Here is a 16686-nt window from a genome sequence, read left to right as displayed (position 1 = left end):
GCTCCATAACAATTTAACTCTCCTACATTGATTTTTTAACGTATATATATTATGAACTGTTAATAATTATCCTCAGCAACAACCACATGGCCTTGACAGGGTTTACAGATAAGCAAATGAAGGTAAACGAGACAATGTATTTAAATGGAAAATGATAATGGAGGCTATACCAACTGAAGGGGACTAATAGTAAATTGACAGTTGAATATGTGTTGTTATTGGGCCTATTGATGATCAATACAGATCGTGGCTAATATTTAACATGATAGAAATAGGAAACAGAGAAAGTCAAGTTAGCCTATAATTAAGGCATTTCAGAGTGCCCATCCCTGCAGTTAAAAGGCCAATTTAAATTCTGCATAATGGCACAGCATTTCATACACTTTACTGCTTTAGTTTGCTGCCATATGATTGGTTTCACATTTGTCAGCGATTATCATGTAAAATAGATCTAAAAAAAAGTAATTTATATTTACAAATATTCTATCCAAACGGATTACTTATTTACCTAGCTCTAATCAATAGCTCTTATTAAGTTGTAAATTACAGTGGATGGAGAATGGTGTTATTTCTATTGAAAAAAACGAAGTAGATGCTTTTTCCACTTGGAACCGGTCGGTTGGCTAGACCTTATTCAGGGTTTCCTCACACGTAGGTGGTGGAATTATGAGGGAATTACGTCAAGGAATAACGCGTATCACCTCCGCCACATCTTCATTTATTCCATCTCCACCCCAAACAAATATCAGGTGAATGGCATGCTATTTAGAAGAAAAAGAAACGCACACCTATAAAGACGAGGTGCTGGCTAGCGGAGTAGGAACTTGAAAACAAAAGAGAGCCGCACACTCTAGGAGCTCAGATGCAAAAATGTAATACCAACGTTTCGACAGCCAAGCTGTCTTCATCAGGGTATAATCACAAACACTGCCGGATGACTCGTTTATATAGTGTCAAAAGACACAGGTGTCTGTAATCATGGCCAAGAGTGGCCTAATACCATTGGTTAATAATCAAATATTAAAATGTCGTACAAAGAACAGCATATAAACAACAAATGGATAGCATACGATCATAGATTAATTTGACTACACAAGTTTACAAACAATTACAATGGCAAAGTCACAATAATCACAAGAATGGCTTCAGATTCAAAGTCTACGTTGAGACCGAAGGGCGCAAGGGTCTTTAAATTAAAGATCCAGGCAGCCTCTCGTTTTAACAATAAATTATCAAGGTCACCCCCTCTCCTATGGAGGGTGACATGTTCGATGCCAATATAACGTAGAGACGAAATCGAGTGGCCTGCCTCCAAGAAGTGGGCCGCAACTTGATAAGTAAAGTTTTTACACCTAATGGTGCTACGATGCTCTGAGATACGTACTTTTAATTCGCGCTTTGTTTTACCTACATCATTTTTACCACAAGGACAAGTTATAAGATAAATAACTGCCTTAGTGGAGCACGTAATAACACCTTTTATTGGGATCGATTTCCCTGTTTGTGGGTGTTTGAAGGATCTACATTTATAAGTGCCATTGCATTGAGCACAGCCATTACATTTCTAATTTCCATCCAGTAGGGGTGCAAATAGACGTTGTTCAGGAATATCTTGGGGTGGTAAATCAGAGTTTACTAATTGGTCTCTGAGATTTCTGCCCCGCGAGAATACGACCAAGGGAAGGTTGAAAACACATTACCGAGACTATCATCGGATTTTAGGATGTGCCAATGTTTGTGAACAATTCCCTTAATTTGTTCAGAGCAATTTGAATAGCGGGTAGTTAGAACGCAAGAATGAGTCTTTTTGTTTTGAATTTTCTCAATGGCAATATTAATCTGATCATTCTTGTAGCCCCTCTCCTTGAACTTTCTTTGCGTCTCAGCCATATTTCTGTCGAAATCGGATAGTTTTTTGCAAATTCTTTTGATTCGACAGAATTGGCTGTAGGGCAAACTATTTTTCAAGGGAAGTGGGTGACAACTATCAGCCCTCAACAAACTGTTACGATCAGTAGGCTTCCTGTAAAGATCAGTGTATAGAACCTTATCTTCACACAAGATCAGAAGATCAAGAAAAGTGATTTGATGTGTATCAGATTGCATAGTAATTCTCAGATGCTCAGAACAGGAGTTAAGAAAAGCATGGAAGGCCTGGGGCTGTTTTGCATCACCCCTCCATAGAACACAAATATCATCAATATACCGTTTCCAAATAATGATGTGAGGCAAGAAAACATTTTTGAGAGGATTGAAAATGGCATGCTATTCTCATGCTTATGTTCAAGGTCAGAATACGCTTAGTGAGAAAAGTGCATAAAAAGGAATTATGTTTTGTTTGGCCCCAAAAAGCACATCTCTCTTGTTGTTCCATGGGCATAGTGGGCGCTGTGCTTCATGAGTCATGGCTGGAAGGCTGTGCTTTAGCAGAGACCTGTATTTCGTGTCGAATCTCTGATTCCAGAAATGTGACTGGAAACCTTTAGTTCAGGGTTTCTCAAACTTCGGTCCGTAGATTGGCGCCAGTATCTTATAGTTAGCCGATTTAGTTTAAAAGTAAAAGCTCCTCAAAGAAGGTACTTGGCTGTTCCTGGTACACAAAAGGTCAAAAAACTTTTTAAAAACTTGACCTACTGAGTAGTTTATCTAAGTAATGACCTAAAGGCTTATCACGCAACATAGACAATGTGTATGATGCTGATGGACAGGCTCTGTCAGAAGAGCTCTGTGTCTCTGTCACCTCCTCTTCAGCCCCGTTTCCTCTAAACACGCACACGCAAGCACACGCACAACCAGAGAGGCCGTCTTTTTTGCTTTCTGTGGCACATACACACTTCCTCACACACTGCTTGTTTGTCACTTTGGTTCTTGATTCTTCTTTTCTATGTTCAACCTCAAAGATGAAGGATACGTCTTTCTGAACCTTAGTGGATATTTGATGCATTCTTATTGTTATATTACAAATAGGAGCAGCTTTTACCGATCAACAAGCTTTGATGACTTGACTTACTGTATGTATTTCAAGTACTGACACATTTCAACACATTGATGTTGTAATACTGGATCAATTCCTGAAGTCTCCCGTCTGTTAACTTGTGTTCTTAAAAATGCATAGTATCCTTCTCTGCGAAACTAACTTTCTCGGATTCTTCCATAGCCGCGTGAAGTCGTTTTTTCGCCATTGCGATATATCCACTAATACAGGACTATTAAAGGCCCAGTGCTGGCCTAGTTAAATAAAATAACATAAAAAGGCTCAGTGCACTACATTTGAAATCATTTTATTTTTCAGGGGCTGATGCAGCACCCTCACCACCCCTACTTCCCGTGGCTATGGACTCTTCTCTAAATGTTCTGAACCTCCATCCCCCTTGTCTTTCCTTCTCTTTTCCTTATTTTCCCAGCTCTGCTTTACGCCACCATCTTTGGTAACGTCACCACCATCTTCCAGCAGATGTATGCCAACACCAACCGCTACCACGAGATGTTGAACAGCGTCCGTGACTTCCTCAAACTCTACCAGGTGCCCAAGGGGCTGAGCGAGAGGGTCATGGATTACATCGCCTCCACCTGGTCCATGTCCCGGGGCATAGATACTGAAAAGGTATCTCAAACTGTAAGCCAGACATTCATTACCTTGACATTCATTACCCTTCCCCCCTGTGTTGGTTTGTTTGTTTGTGTTCCTGCATGGTAGCTTTCGCAGCAAGCTGGCCCATTTGTGTTGTGGTGGTGATCGTGACTCTGTGTTCTGTTGTGCTGGACCAGTCCATTTGGGGTGGGATGTGGGTAGGGGATGGTGTTGACTTAATGGATAATGCTCTGTAGCACTGCTATATTAACAGATTATCATAAATAGTCATGACAGCTGGTGTTAGTTTATGACAACTGACTTTACCCTGTTTGCTAATCAGACAAATATTGTCTGATTAGCATACTGCTTCAGCTAAGTAATGGTGTAATATGATTAGATTAGTTCATTTGATGTGACATGGTTTGAAACCAATTTTAAGCATAGCATATAGAAAAACCAGTGAAGAAATTAAATGTAAGAAATGTGTCCAATAAGTAAAACATTTTGTAAGTACTGTACAGCAGTTTGTCTTTTGGGGTTGCCTCAACACCCAATGAGCACCATAACTGGATGATGATGATTATATTATTATAAATAACAACCTGTTTTGGGTTGTTTGCCACGATGCGACAGTCTTAGAATATTTCAAGATAAAGATGGAAGGGAAAGTCACAAGAGAGAAGAGGATTTAAAGTAATGTATCAACATGCTATCATGGCTGCCAGTCAGAAATGTCTGGTTCACCAAAGGCAATGAGTGTGGAAGGTGGCATAATTTGGTTATTTAACTCAACCCTCTCGCTCTCTCCCGCTCTCTTTCTTTCTTTCTCTCTCTCTCTTTCTCTCCCTATTTCCCTCGCTCCTTCTCCTCTCCCCCTCCCAGGTATTGCAGATATGCCCTAAGGACATGAGGGCAGATATCTGCGTCCACCTGAACAGGAAAGTCTTCAAAGAACACCCTGCGTTCAGGTTGGCCAGTGACGGGTGCCTGCGTGCCCTGGCCATGGAGTTCCAGACTATCCACTGTGCCCCTGGTGACCTCATCTACCATGCCGGAGAGAGCGTGGACAGCCTCTGTTTCGTGGTCTCAGGATCCCTGGAGGTCATCCAAGATGACGAGGTGGTGGCCATCTTAGGTGAGTACTTGTTCATTGTACGGTATGATGAAGTAGGCTTACATGGTAGCCATTTTGGGTGAGTTGGCTGTCCATTGTACAGTATGAGGTGGTGGCCATTTTGGGCGAGTGGCTGTTGAGCCGGTGCACATTGGTAGAGCCAATGGTAGTGGTCATTTTTGCTGGGATTTCTCAAGTTGGCTTTAGCTCAGGACAGGACTGCTTGCTATTAAAATTAGATTTTTTTGGAGGGGATAACTAGCTTGCAAATCTTTCGACAAGTGGATGGAAACCGCTACTCAAATTGTAATGGGAAAAAGCGATATATTGAGCAGAAATAGCCTCAATATTAGATCTGAGAGACTCAACAGTGCCTCTATTGATACCAGCACTTCCATCTCAAAGCAAACAGGTCTATGTAGATTAGAAAATTGCTAACCTGGCGATAATAATACGCTGGAGTTACCTACCAAAATGCTTGTTTTTGACATTACCGTAACGTTGCTTTGAGGCAAGTGGAAAATGGAGCCCCAGAACTTTTCTCTTCAGAGATACGGTCTTGACGGGAGGTCACTATGGGACAGACAGAGATTCCTCTGAGAATATCATCAGTGTGTACATATCTACCTCATACCCCTGCACATCAACATGGTACTGGTACCCCGTGTATATAGCCAGGTTATAGTTATTCATTGCGTATTTATTCCTTGTGTTATTATTCATATTTTTCCCCCTCTCTGCATTGTTGGGAAGGGCCCGTAAAGTAAACATTTCACTGTTAGTCTATACCTGTTGTTTACGAAGCATGTGACAAATAAAATTGTATTTTATTTCACCCCAACAACAGTCCCTGTTGAGACATTAACAAGGTGTTAATGTGGGATTGGAGGGTGAAGGCTACACCGCTAAATGTTGAGTGTCTGTAGATCACACTTTGTTATACAGTATGTCTGAGTAATGCATTCTTTGTCCTTTCTCGCATCCTTGTTTTGGTTGGTCTCGACGGTGTGTGTGTAGTATATGCAGACTGTTGTATGTATCCAACCCTGTTTACATGGCCCTGAAATATCAGAACATCGTTATTGCTACATAGACAAACATTGACGGTGCCGGGAAAATATACAAACAACATCATTTTAAAAAGTGAACAGTAAAAATGCAACACATGTTCCTCCCTGGGCCTGCTGGGTAAAATAGCTGTGGTTGTTTTCTCTCGCGTTGCTGACCTGTAATTGGTGGGTTGGCTCGTGGGGAGGATTAATATCATGTTATGTTGTTATACTTGTCCTGGCTAATTCATGGCAATGGAACCCTGGGTGATGAACTAGCTACCGCTGTCAGTCACTTTCTCACTAATCTAATGGTAGCTGCTATAGCCTACAGTATCACTGCTACTTTCTCTCTGGGGTTTTCACAAACTGCAGGACATGAAAGCATTTGTTTAAGGGTTTCCAAGGTTCAGCCAAATCTGAAGAACAGCATTCCTTCTCTGCTATGCAATCTGGTTTCAGAGCTGGTCATGGGTGCACCTCAGCCACGCTCAAGGTCCTAAACGATATCTTAACCGCCATCGATAAGAAACATTACTGTGCAGCCGTATTCATTGATCTGGCCAAGGCTTTCGACTCGGTCAATCACCACATTCTCATCGGCAGACTCGGTTTCTCAAATGATTGCCTCGCCTGGTTCACCAACTACTTCTCTGATAGAGTTCAGTGTGTCAAATCGGAGGGTCTGCTGTCCGGACCTCTGGCAGTCTCTATGGGGGTGCCACAGGGTTCAATTTTTGGACCGACTCTCTTCTCTGTATACATCAATGAGGTCGCTCTTGCTGCTGGTGAGTCTCTGATCCACCTCTACGCAGACGACACCATTCTGTATACTTCTGGCCCTTCTTTGGACACTGTGTTAACAACCCTCCAGGCAAGCTTCAATGCCATACAACTCTCCTTCCGTGGCCTCCAATTGCTCTTAAATACAAGTAAAACTAAATGCATGCTCTTCAACTGATCGATTTAACCGTTAAATCTAGAATTGGCTTCCTATTTCGCAACAAAGCATCCTTCACTCATGCTGCCAAACATACCCTTGTAAAACTGACCATCCTACCAATCCTCGACTTTGGCGATGTCATTTACAAAATAGCCTCCAATACCCTACTCAACAAATTGGATGCAGTCTATCACAGTGCAATCCGTTTTGTCACCAAAGCCCCATATACTACCCACCATTGCGACCTGCACGCTCTCGTTGGCTGGCCCTCGCTGGCCCTCGCTTCATACTCGTCGCCAAACCCACTGGCTCCATGTCATCTACAAGACCCTGCTAGGTAAAGTCCCCCCTTATCTCAGCTCGCTGGTCACCATAGCATCTCCCACTCGTAGCACGCGCTCCAGCAGGTATATCTCTCTAGTCACCCCCAAAACCAATTCTTTCTTTGGCCGCCTCTCCTTCCAGTTCTCTGCTGCCAATGACTGGAACGAACTACAAAAATCTCTGAAACTGGAAACACTTATCTCCCTCACTAGCTTTAAGCACCAACTGTCAGAGCAGCTCACAGATTACTGCACCTGTACATAGCCCACCTATAATTTAGCCCAAACAACTACCTCTTTCCCAACTGTATTTAATTTATTTATTTATTTTGCTCCTTTGCACCCCATTATTTTTATTTCTACTTTGCACATTCTTCCATTGCAAAACTACCATTCCAGTGTTTTACTTGCTATATTTTATTTACTTTGCCACCATGGCCTTTTTTGCCTTTACCTCCCTTCTCACCTCATTTGCTCACATCGTATATAGACTTGTTTATACTGTATTATTGACTGTATGTTTGTTTTACTCCATGTGTAACTCTGTGTCGTTGTATCTGTCGACCTGCTTTGCTTTATCTTGGCCAGGTCGCAATTGTAAATGAGAACTTGTTCTCAACTTGCCTACCTGGTTAAATAAAGGTGAAATAAATTAAATACAAATTTAAAAAATCTAACTGCAGCTGTCTTGCTGTGCCTTTTTTACCTCTCTGTCACTGCCTTGGTTTGTTTCAGGCTGTAAGACATGAAAGCCTTGTTTTAAAAAAAAAAAATCAATCCAGTCTGATTATGCTGACAAACTCATCAAAACTATCCGTTGTATCACAACCGATGTGTCAAACGTGTTTTACAATTTGAGTGTAAATTAGGCCATTGTTTAGTTGATTTACATAGTTAGGAGTGACTACCACTGACCCAGAAACTACCACTATAAGTACGTTTGTAAATAGCCTTGAGTTGTGCGAGCTAGAAGGGCTCATAGGCTCCAGCTCCTATCTACTGTTTCTGTAGTTTGAGGCAGCTTGATGTACAAGTACACCCTCTGGACCGGATACAAGTCTATCCCAGGGCCTTACCCCCAATCTATCTTCTTATGCTGAGTGTCAAGCAGTGATGCATCGGGTCCCATTTTTACAGTCCTTGGTATGACTCGGATGAGGATCAAACTCCCAACCTTCTAATCTCGGGGAATGAAAACGTGGGCCTACACCCACCCACTTACGCACTGTAATTCAATGTTGGCTGTGTATTTGATGGGTGTTGGCAGCTTTTCAACAATGTACCGTAATGCTGAGGCAGATGTCAGTTTCAATTAGGAAGAGACTGATATAAATGGCTTGCTTTTCTGGATGTAAACACAGTGTGTGTGTGTGTGTGTGTGTGTGTGTGTGTGTGCTGGTGTTAGATGAAAGGTAGGCTCAGCTAAATGACTTCGCCACGAGCAGCACCGCAGATGAGAGAGATGCAAGACTTTGCTCTCACACAGTCACTGCGCATGTGCACGGGGTTTGCTTTACGCTGTAAGTGCATGGTAGGTACAGGACCAAAACAGCTGAGAAGTTTAGCCTCGCACTTCAACGCTCTTAGTTGGTGCGGAAATGAACCCACTATGCTGTTTACTTTGTGCACCTACGTTATATCGCTGAGTTTACCATCTAAAGGAGTAGATTAACTGAAATATAGCAGGTTGGTATTCTGTGTTGCGCTGTGGTGTTCTGTTCTATGTTGTGCTGCACTGTGCTGTACTATACTGTGCTGTTCTATGCTGTACTATTCTATACTGTACTGTTCTATGCTGTGCTGTGTTATGTTGTTTTTTGCTGTGCTACATTGTTACTTTGTGCTGTGCTGAGTGCTAGTCAGAGCTTCTCTGGGGAGGGGTAGGTAGAATAGGAAATTATCCTGACTTTCATGTTTCTCCAGCAAGCTACAAATAACCCCCTCACTGTAGATCCTCAGACTTTGCCATTATGATTTGTTTTTCCTTGAGCTAAATTTGGTGTCTTTCTACGAAAGTAAATTCAATTCTTTGGTATTTCTTTGCAGTATGGTGATTAGCAAAGTGACTGATGGGAGAGATTTTCTGATTATGATGTTTAATGTTTGGATTCCTTTTTTTATTTTTATTTGATTGGTGGATTCAAATAAAAATATTTAAAATGTATGTTTGTGTGTGGGGGTTGGTTCTTCTATTATTGTGCAGACCTAAAATCCCACAAAGTCTGCACAAGAATAGTAAAACAAAGAAGATTCTTCCTCGTGGGGACATTTCCCACGATCCAATTTCCGATTAATTTTATTGTCCCCATGAGGAGAGAAGAACAAAACGTGTGTGTTCGTGCCAGACCTGGGTTCAAAGTGTATTTGTTATTTCAATATTTTCCTTTGTATTTGAGGCTTTTGAAATACACAGCCCAAAACAAGTACTTTTATTTGAGTATATAAAATGGTTATTTGTAAAACCCAAATACTCAACCAAATTGTGGGTTAAATTCATGGGAGTGTATTTGAGTCAGTGTATTTAAATACTTTCCGAGTGCATTTCAAAATACATTCCAATATTCAACTACTTGTTGTTTTTCCCAAATAAAGTTTATCTGAATACTTGTTTTAAAATGTATTGAAAAGTAATTGAAATACCTGTAATAACATTTGAACCCAGTTCTGGTGTTTGTGTGTGCACATGCATTTGTAAATTAATGCATGTCTTGTGCAATTGCATGAGATCTGTGAGAGTTCTAAGTAGGAAAACAACATTAGGTAATATAACAAAGGTTTTCTTATCTTTTGCAGTCACCGCGACAAACATTGTCCCATTCACTCTCAATCATTCAACAAAGATATGAAAGTTAATATTATACAGTTGAAGTCAGAAGTTTACATGCAGTGTTTTAGTTTTTCACAATTCCTGACATTAAAAGTTCCCTGTCTTACGTCAGCGAAGTTCACCACTTTATTTTAAGAATGTGAAATGTCAGAATAATAGTAGAGAATGATTCATTTCAACTTTTATTTCTTTCATCACATTCACAGTCGGTCAGAAGTTTACATACACTCAATTAGTATTTGGTAGCATTGCCTTTAAATTGTTTAACTTGTGTTAAACGTTTCAGGTAGCCTTCCACAAGCTTCCACAGTAAGTTGGGTAAATTTTGGCCCATTCCTTCTGACAGAGCTGATGTAACTGAGTCAGGTTTGTAGGCCTCCTTGCTCGCACACGCTTTTTCAGTTCTGCCCACAGATTTTCTATAGAGGTCAGGGCTTTGTGATGGCCACTCCAATACCTTGACTTTGTTGTCCTTAAGCCATTTTGCCACAACTTTGGAAGTATGCTTGGGGTCATTGTCCATTTGGAAGACCCATTTGCGACCAAGCTTTAACTTCCTGACTGATGCCTTGAGATGTTGTTTCAATATATCCACATGATTTTCCTGCCTTATGATGCCATCTATTTTGTGAAGTGCACCAGTCCCTCCTGCAGCAAAGCACCCCCACAACATGATGCTGCCACCCCCATGCTTCACGTTTGGGATGGTGTTCTTCGGCTTGCAAGCCTCCCCCTTTTTCCTCCAAACATAATGATGGTCATTATAGCCAAACAGTTCTATTTTTGTTTCATCAGACCAGAGGACATTTCTCCACAAAGTACGATCTTTGTCCCCATGTGCAGTTGCAAACCGTAGTCTGGCTTTTTTATGGCGGTTTTGGAGCAGTGGCTTCTTCCTTGCTGAGCGGCCTTTCAGGTTATGTCGATATAGGACTCGTTTTACTGTGGATATAGATACTTTTGTACCTGTTTCCTCCAGCATCTTCACAAGGTCCTTTGCTGTTGTTCTGGGATTGATTTGCACTATTCGCACCAAAGTATGTTAATCTCTAGGAGACAGAACACGTCTCCTTCCTGAGCGGTATGACGGCTGCGTGGTCCCATTGTGTTTATTGTTTGTACAGATGAACGTGGTACCTTCAGGCGTTTGTAAATTGCTCCCAAGGATGAACCAGACTTGTGGAGGTCTACAATTGTTTTTCTGAAGTCTTGGCTCATTTCTTTTGATTTTCCCATGAAGTCAAGCAAAGAGGCACTGAGTTTGAAGGTAGGCCTTGAAATACACCCACAGGTACACCTCCAATTGACTCAAATGATGTAAATTAGCCTATCAGAAGCTTCTAAAGCATGACATAATTTTCTGGAATTTTCCAAGCTGTTTAAAGGCACAGTCAACTTAGTGAATGTAAACTTCTGACTCACTGGAATTGTGATACAGTGAGTTAGTTATAAGTGAAATAATCTGTCTGTAAACAATTGTTGGCAAAATTACTTGTCATTCACAAAGTAGATGTCCTAACCGACTTGCCAAAACTATAGTTTGTTAACAAGAAATGTGTGGGGTGGTTGAAAAACAAGTTTTAATGACTCCAACCTAAGTGTATGTAAACTTCCGTCTTCAACTGTAGTTCATTTTAAATTATCAGTACTTGGACAGCTTTACATTTAGGTATTGTGTCGTGAAATTATGTCTGCGCTTTTTTAAACAGGCTTTTGTTGGTGTGATTGACAGGTCTGACCCAGGATTTCCTGTGTGCCATGTGACTTTGTTTTTCTGCTGAGTCAAAGCATTAGCTAAGGGCACAAACACAAGTCTTCACATCTCAGGCAAAGTCACACTGGGATAAACTAATCATTGTTAGGTTTCCGTTATAAAGAGGCCATCTTAGCTGCTTTTCTCTCTGCAGGTAAAAAAAAATATTTAAAATAATAATTCAGAAGTAAATCTCAGATGGAAAATCTGTTAGATCTCAGAAGTAATATCTTAAATCGGTGCTCTCTCTCTCTTTGCAGGTAAGGGGGACGTGTTTGGGGATGTGTTCTGGAAGGAGGTGACCCTGACCCAGGCTTGTGCCAACGTGCGTGCCCTGACCTACTGTGATCTCCATGTCATCAAACGGGACGCCCTGCAGAAGGTTCTGGAGTTCTACACGGCCTTCTCTAACCACTTTTCACGGAACCTGCTGCTCACTTACAACCTGCGGAAGAGGGTCAGTGTAATGTTTTGGAGCACCCAATTTTCTTTTCGCCTCGTAGAACCAGCCTGATATTTATTTTCACCAGTCTGTTTTGTCTAAGTGATAAGGCTGGTTCACAAGACCACCCTTCTTCCTCCCTACCGTTCAAACTCTTTCTTTTCTCATTTCTGTTCTTGCCCTTTTATCTTCCTTGTCTCCTCTGCTTATCTTTCATGTCTAAATCTTTCTCTTACTCTCTTATCCCTTTTTTTCTGTTCTCCCTTCTCATCTTCCGCCCAGAGCAACTTTGGGCAGGATTTAAATCAGATCAGTGGTAACCCGCTGTGTTACCATCATTACTACTTCTGCTGGTGGCACAATGTCAAAAATAATTTAAAATCATTAAAACTGCCATATTGGTTGATTTAGAATGGAATGACATACACGAATACATTTCAATAAAAAATATATTTTAGAAAAGTTAGTTTTTTTCCAAAATGCCACCACAATTCAAAAATGACCCAGCTGCAACCTAACATGTAACATGTTTAATTTAATCAAGGACAAGTTTGTAAGCTACAGCCACAATGCAAACACGTAATACTGAAATGCATGCAGGTGTTGTACATATAATGTATAATATATACACATAATGTACTGAAATAACAGGATAAAGGTTTCATTTTTTTAAATTTTTTAAATTTTTTACAAAGGCTTTGAGCAAGTCAATGTAAACATACCCATAGGAAAGGCTGTACACAGACTATCAAGTATTAATAACAATAGTTATGATTAATTTAAGCAATAATACAGGATAGGCCACGTGTTATGACATTTTTATCATTGCTGTGATGTGGTCATAGCCATGAGGTGAAGCCAAGTGGCATTGTAACGATGTGCGCTGAGAGTCGGGAAGCAAATTCAGGGAGTGAGAGAGTTTTAATAAATAAATTAAACATAATACAAAAACACTCACTCCCTGAGCTTGCTTCCCGACTCTCAGCATACATCGTTACAGAATGACGCCTCACCAAAGGGAAGCATCAGGGAGTTTTTTGTTGTTTTGGAGGCGATGTCGGGTCCGGGTGTCATAATCGGAGCTACCTCGGCGGGCTCGACTCGACAGGCTCCCCACGCCTCGGCGGGCTCGACAGGCTCCCCACGCCTCGGCGGACTCGACGGGCTCCCCACGCCTCGGCGGACTCGACAACTCCCCACGCCTCGGCGGACTCGACAGGCTCCCCACGCCTCGGCGGACTCGACATGCTCCCCACGCCTCGGCGGGCTCGACAGGTTCCCATGCCTCAACCGAGGCAACTGGGGAGGTCTCAGCCAGCTCATCAGGCTCTCACGCCTCAGCCGGTTCATCAGGTTTCTGAGCCTAAGCGGAGGCGACCGGTCCGCTCCTGATCCCCGGGATCGTCCCTGTGGTTGGCGTCCTGCGGATGGAGCAGAACGTGCAAGGGAGGGGGTACTGTCACGTATGCTCTCTCTCCGGCGCTCTAGGTCGCCATGCTCCCACGCCTCAGCTGGATCGACAGGTTCCCGCGCCTTAGCAGAGGTGTCCGCTCCTGATCCCCGGGATTGTCATTTTGGTCGGCTTCGGGGAAGGAGTACTGTCATGTGTGCTCCCTCTCCGGCCTCTAGGTCACAAGGGTGCTCTTTATGGCGCACACCTGTCACCATTGGTACGTGCATCAGCGCATTATGACACTCACCTGGACTCCATCACCTCCTTGATTACCTTTCCTATATATGTCACTCCCTTTGGGTCCTTCCCCAGGCGTCATTGTTTCTGTTTCCTGTTTGTGCGTTGCTCCCCCCTCCCCCCGATTGCGAACCAACTACACAGCTAACACAACATTTACATTACATTTAAGTCATTTAGCAGACGCTCTTATCCAGAGCGACTTACAAATTGGTGCATTCACCTTATGACATCCAGTGGAACAGTAGTGCATCTAAATCTTTTAAGGGGGGTGAGAGGGATTACTTTATCCTATCCTAGGTATTCCTTAAAGAGGTGGGGTTTCAGGTGTCTCCGGAAGGTGGTGATTGACTCCGATTGACAACCACTTCAGACGACAGCTGGCAAGTCAGCAAACTAGCTGAATTTCGTTTGACCTGTTTTTCTTTTGAGATTTCTTTGTAAATATCGATAAAAATTATGCTGATTCATGATTTTAACTGGCTGAGAAAAACTGCATGTCTAGCCCCGACATGTTCATTACTATGGGACACATGGAGATCGAATTTCAATATTGCAACAAATGTCCGGAGATAATGTGTAGATGCTTTTTACAGAATGGCTGGGCAGGGGATATGTAAAAGTAGTATTAGTAGTGCGAAGCGGTCTAAGGCACTGCGTCTCAGTGCTAGAGGTGTCACTACAGGCCCTGGTTCGATTCCAGGCTGTATCACAACCGGCCGTGATTGGGAGTCTCGTAGGGCGGCGCACAATTGGCCCAGCGTCGTTCGTGTTCGGATGGGGTACGCGGTCATTGTAAATAAGATTTTTTCTTAACTGACTTGCCTAGTTAATAAATAAAGGTTAAATAAATACATTTTTAAAAAGTTGATGTAAACAATGGCACTTTTATGAATGTACTGGCCATGTGTATGTTGTCTAGTATATCATGGGCAGGATAGGATCTAACAATGGGAATTCCAAACCATTGTATAAATAGCGATTTTTTAAAATTTTTATTCTCCCATATGCTCAAAACACATTACAGTGTGTGCCATCTACTACCACACCACATCAGTTGGGTCAACAACATACACTATCGGTCAAAGGTTTTAGAACACTTACTCAGTCAAGGGTTTTTCTTTATTTGTAATATTTTTTACTTTGTAGAATAATAGTAAAGACATCAAAACTACGAAATAATACATGGAATCATGTAGTAACCAAAAAGGTTTTTTAAACAACTCAAAATATATTTTATATTTGAGATTCTTCAAATAGCCAACCTTTGCATTTGATGACAGCTTTGCACACTCTTGGCATTCTCTCACCCAGCTTCGCCTGGAATGATTTCTCAACATTCTTGAAGAAGTTCCCACATATGCTGAGCATTAAGCCCAAACCAGATGGGATGCGTAACGCCGCTGCAGAACGCTGTGGTAGCCATGCTGGTTAAGTGTGCCTTGAATTCTAAATAAATCAGAGACAGTGTCACCAGCAAAGCACACCCACACCATAACACCTCCTCCATACTTTACGGTGGGAAATACACATGCAAGGATCATCCATTCACCGACACCACGACTCACAAAGACAAGGTGGTTCGAACCAAAAAACACAAAGTTTGAGATAATGCGAGTGTAGTGAAGTGCTTCTGGTTTGGACAGTGCAGTAATATCTAACAAGTAATCTAACAGTTCCCCAACAACTACCTAATATAGACACATCTAAAAGGGGTGAATGAGAATATGTACATATAAATATATGGATGAGCGATGGCCGAGCGGCATAGGCAAGGTGCAATAGATGGTATAAAATGCAGTATATACATATTATGAGTAATGTAAGATATGTAAACATTATTAAGGTGACATTATTTAAAGTGATTAGTGATCCATTTGTTAAAGTGGACAGTGATTGGGTCTCCATATAGGCAGCAGCCTCTGAGTTAGTGATTGCTGTTTAGCAGTCTGATGGCCTTGAAATAGAAGCTGTTCTTCAGTCTCTGTACTGACCTCGCCTTATGGATTCTGGATCTTTGATCTTTTTTGTCTTCCTGTGACATCGGGTATTGTAGGTGTCATGCATGGCAGGTAGTTTACCCCTGGTGATGCATTGTGCAGATCGCACTACCCTCTGGAGAGCCTTGTGGTTGAGGGCGGAGCAGTTGCCGTACCAGGCTGTGATACAGCCCGACAGGATGCTCTCGATTGTGGATCTGTAAAAGTTAGTCTTCAGCCTCCTGAGGTTGAAGAGGCGCTGTTGCGCCTTCACCACACTGTCGTTGATGTGTACGCCGAGGAACTTAAAAAACATTCCACTTTCTCCACTACTGTCCATTCGGTGTGGATAGGGGGGAGGGGTGCGCTTCCTAAAGTCCACGACCATCTCCTTTGTTTTGTTGAGTGAGAGGTTGTTTTCCTGACACCACACTCTGAGTGCCCTCACCTCGTCGTCGTTGGTAATCAAGCCCAGTCAGTAAACTTAATGATGGAGTTGACAATGCATTCCAGGTGACTACCTTTTGAAGCTTGTTGAGAGAATGCCAAGAGTGTGCAAAGCTGTCATCAAGGCAAAGGGTAGCTATTTGAAGAATTTCAAATATAAAATATATTTGGTTTTGTTTAGACTTTTTTTGGTTACTACATGATTCCATATGTGTTATTACGTAGTTTTTGATATCTTCATTATTATTCTACAATGTAGAAAATAGTAAAAATAAAGAAAAAACTATGAATGAGTAGGTGTTATAAAGCTTTTGGCTGGTAGTGTAAATCAATGCTGAGATGACTTTGTGTGTGTGTGTGTAACAAGCCTTGATTCTGCAGTAAATGTCCCCAACATGTGAGTCAATACAGATAAGAGAACTGTACACCGACTAGGGGATGATACAGCTATCTACGGTGCATGTGGGACCATTCATCCTCTGAGGGCTAAGAGATAATACATCTGTTCTCACGCTCCATAACTATAACATGAAACCAGAAAAAAA

The 16686-nt window shown here is 41.9% G+C and overlaps 1 protein-coding gene across 1 annotated transcript in view; it reads left to right on the top strand.

Moving 5' to 3' along the window:
- Positions 1-16686, top strand: part of kcnh1a (potassium voltage-gated channel, subfamily H (eag-related), member 1a) — a 99835-nt gene that overhangs the window by 49379 nt on the left and 33770 nt on the right. Inside the window, exons 12-14 of the mRNA XM_065012751.1 lie at positions 3405-3604; positions 4457-4709; positions 11844-12040. Of these exons, the coding sequence (XP_064868823.1) occupies positions 3405-3604; positions 4457-4709; positions 11844-12040 (650 nt within the window). The remainder of the gene's footprint in view (positions 1-3404; positions 3605-4456; positions 4710-11843; positions 12041-16686) is intronic.

The sequence above is a fragment of the Oncorhynchus nerka genome, linkage group LG28, assembly GCF_034236695.1.
Source record: "Oncorhynchus nerka isolate Pitt River linkage group LG28, Oner_Uvic_2.0, whole genome shotgun sequence".
Lineage (NCBI taxonomy): Eukaryota > Metazoa > Chordata > Actinopteri > Salmoniformes > Salmonidae > Oncorhynchus > Oncorhynchus nerka.
The sequence above is the reverse complement of the archived record's forward strand: the minus strand, read 5'-3'. Positions and strand labels throughout refer to the sequence as shown.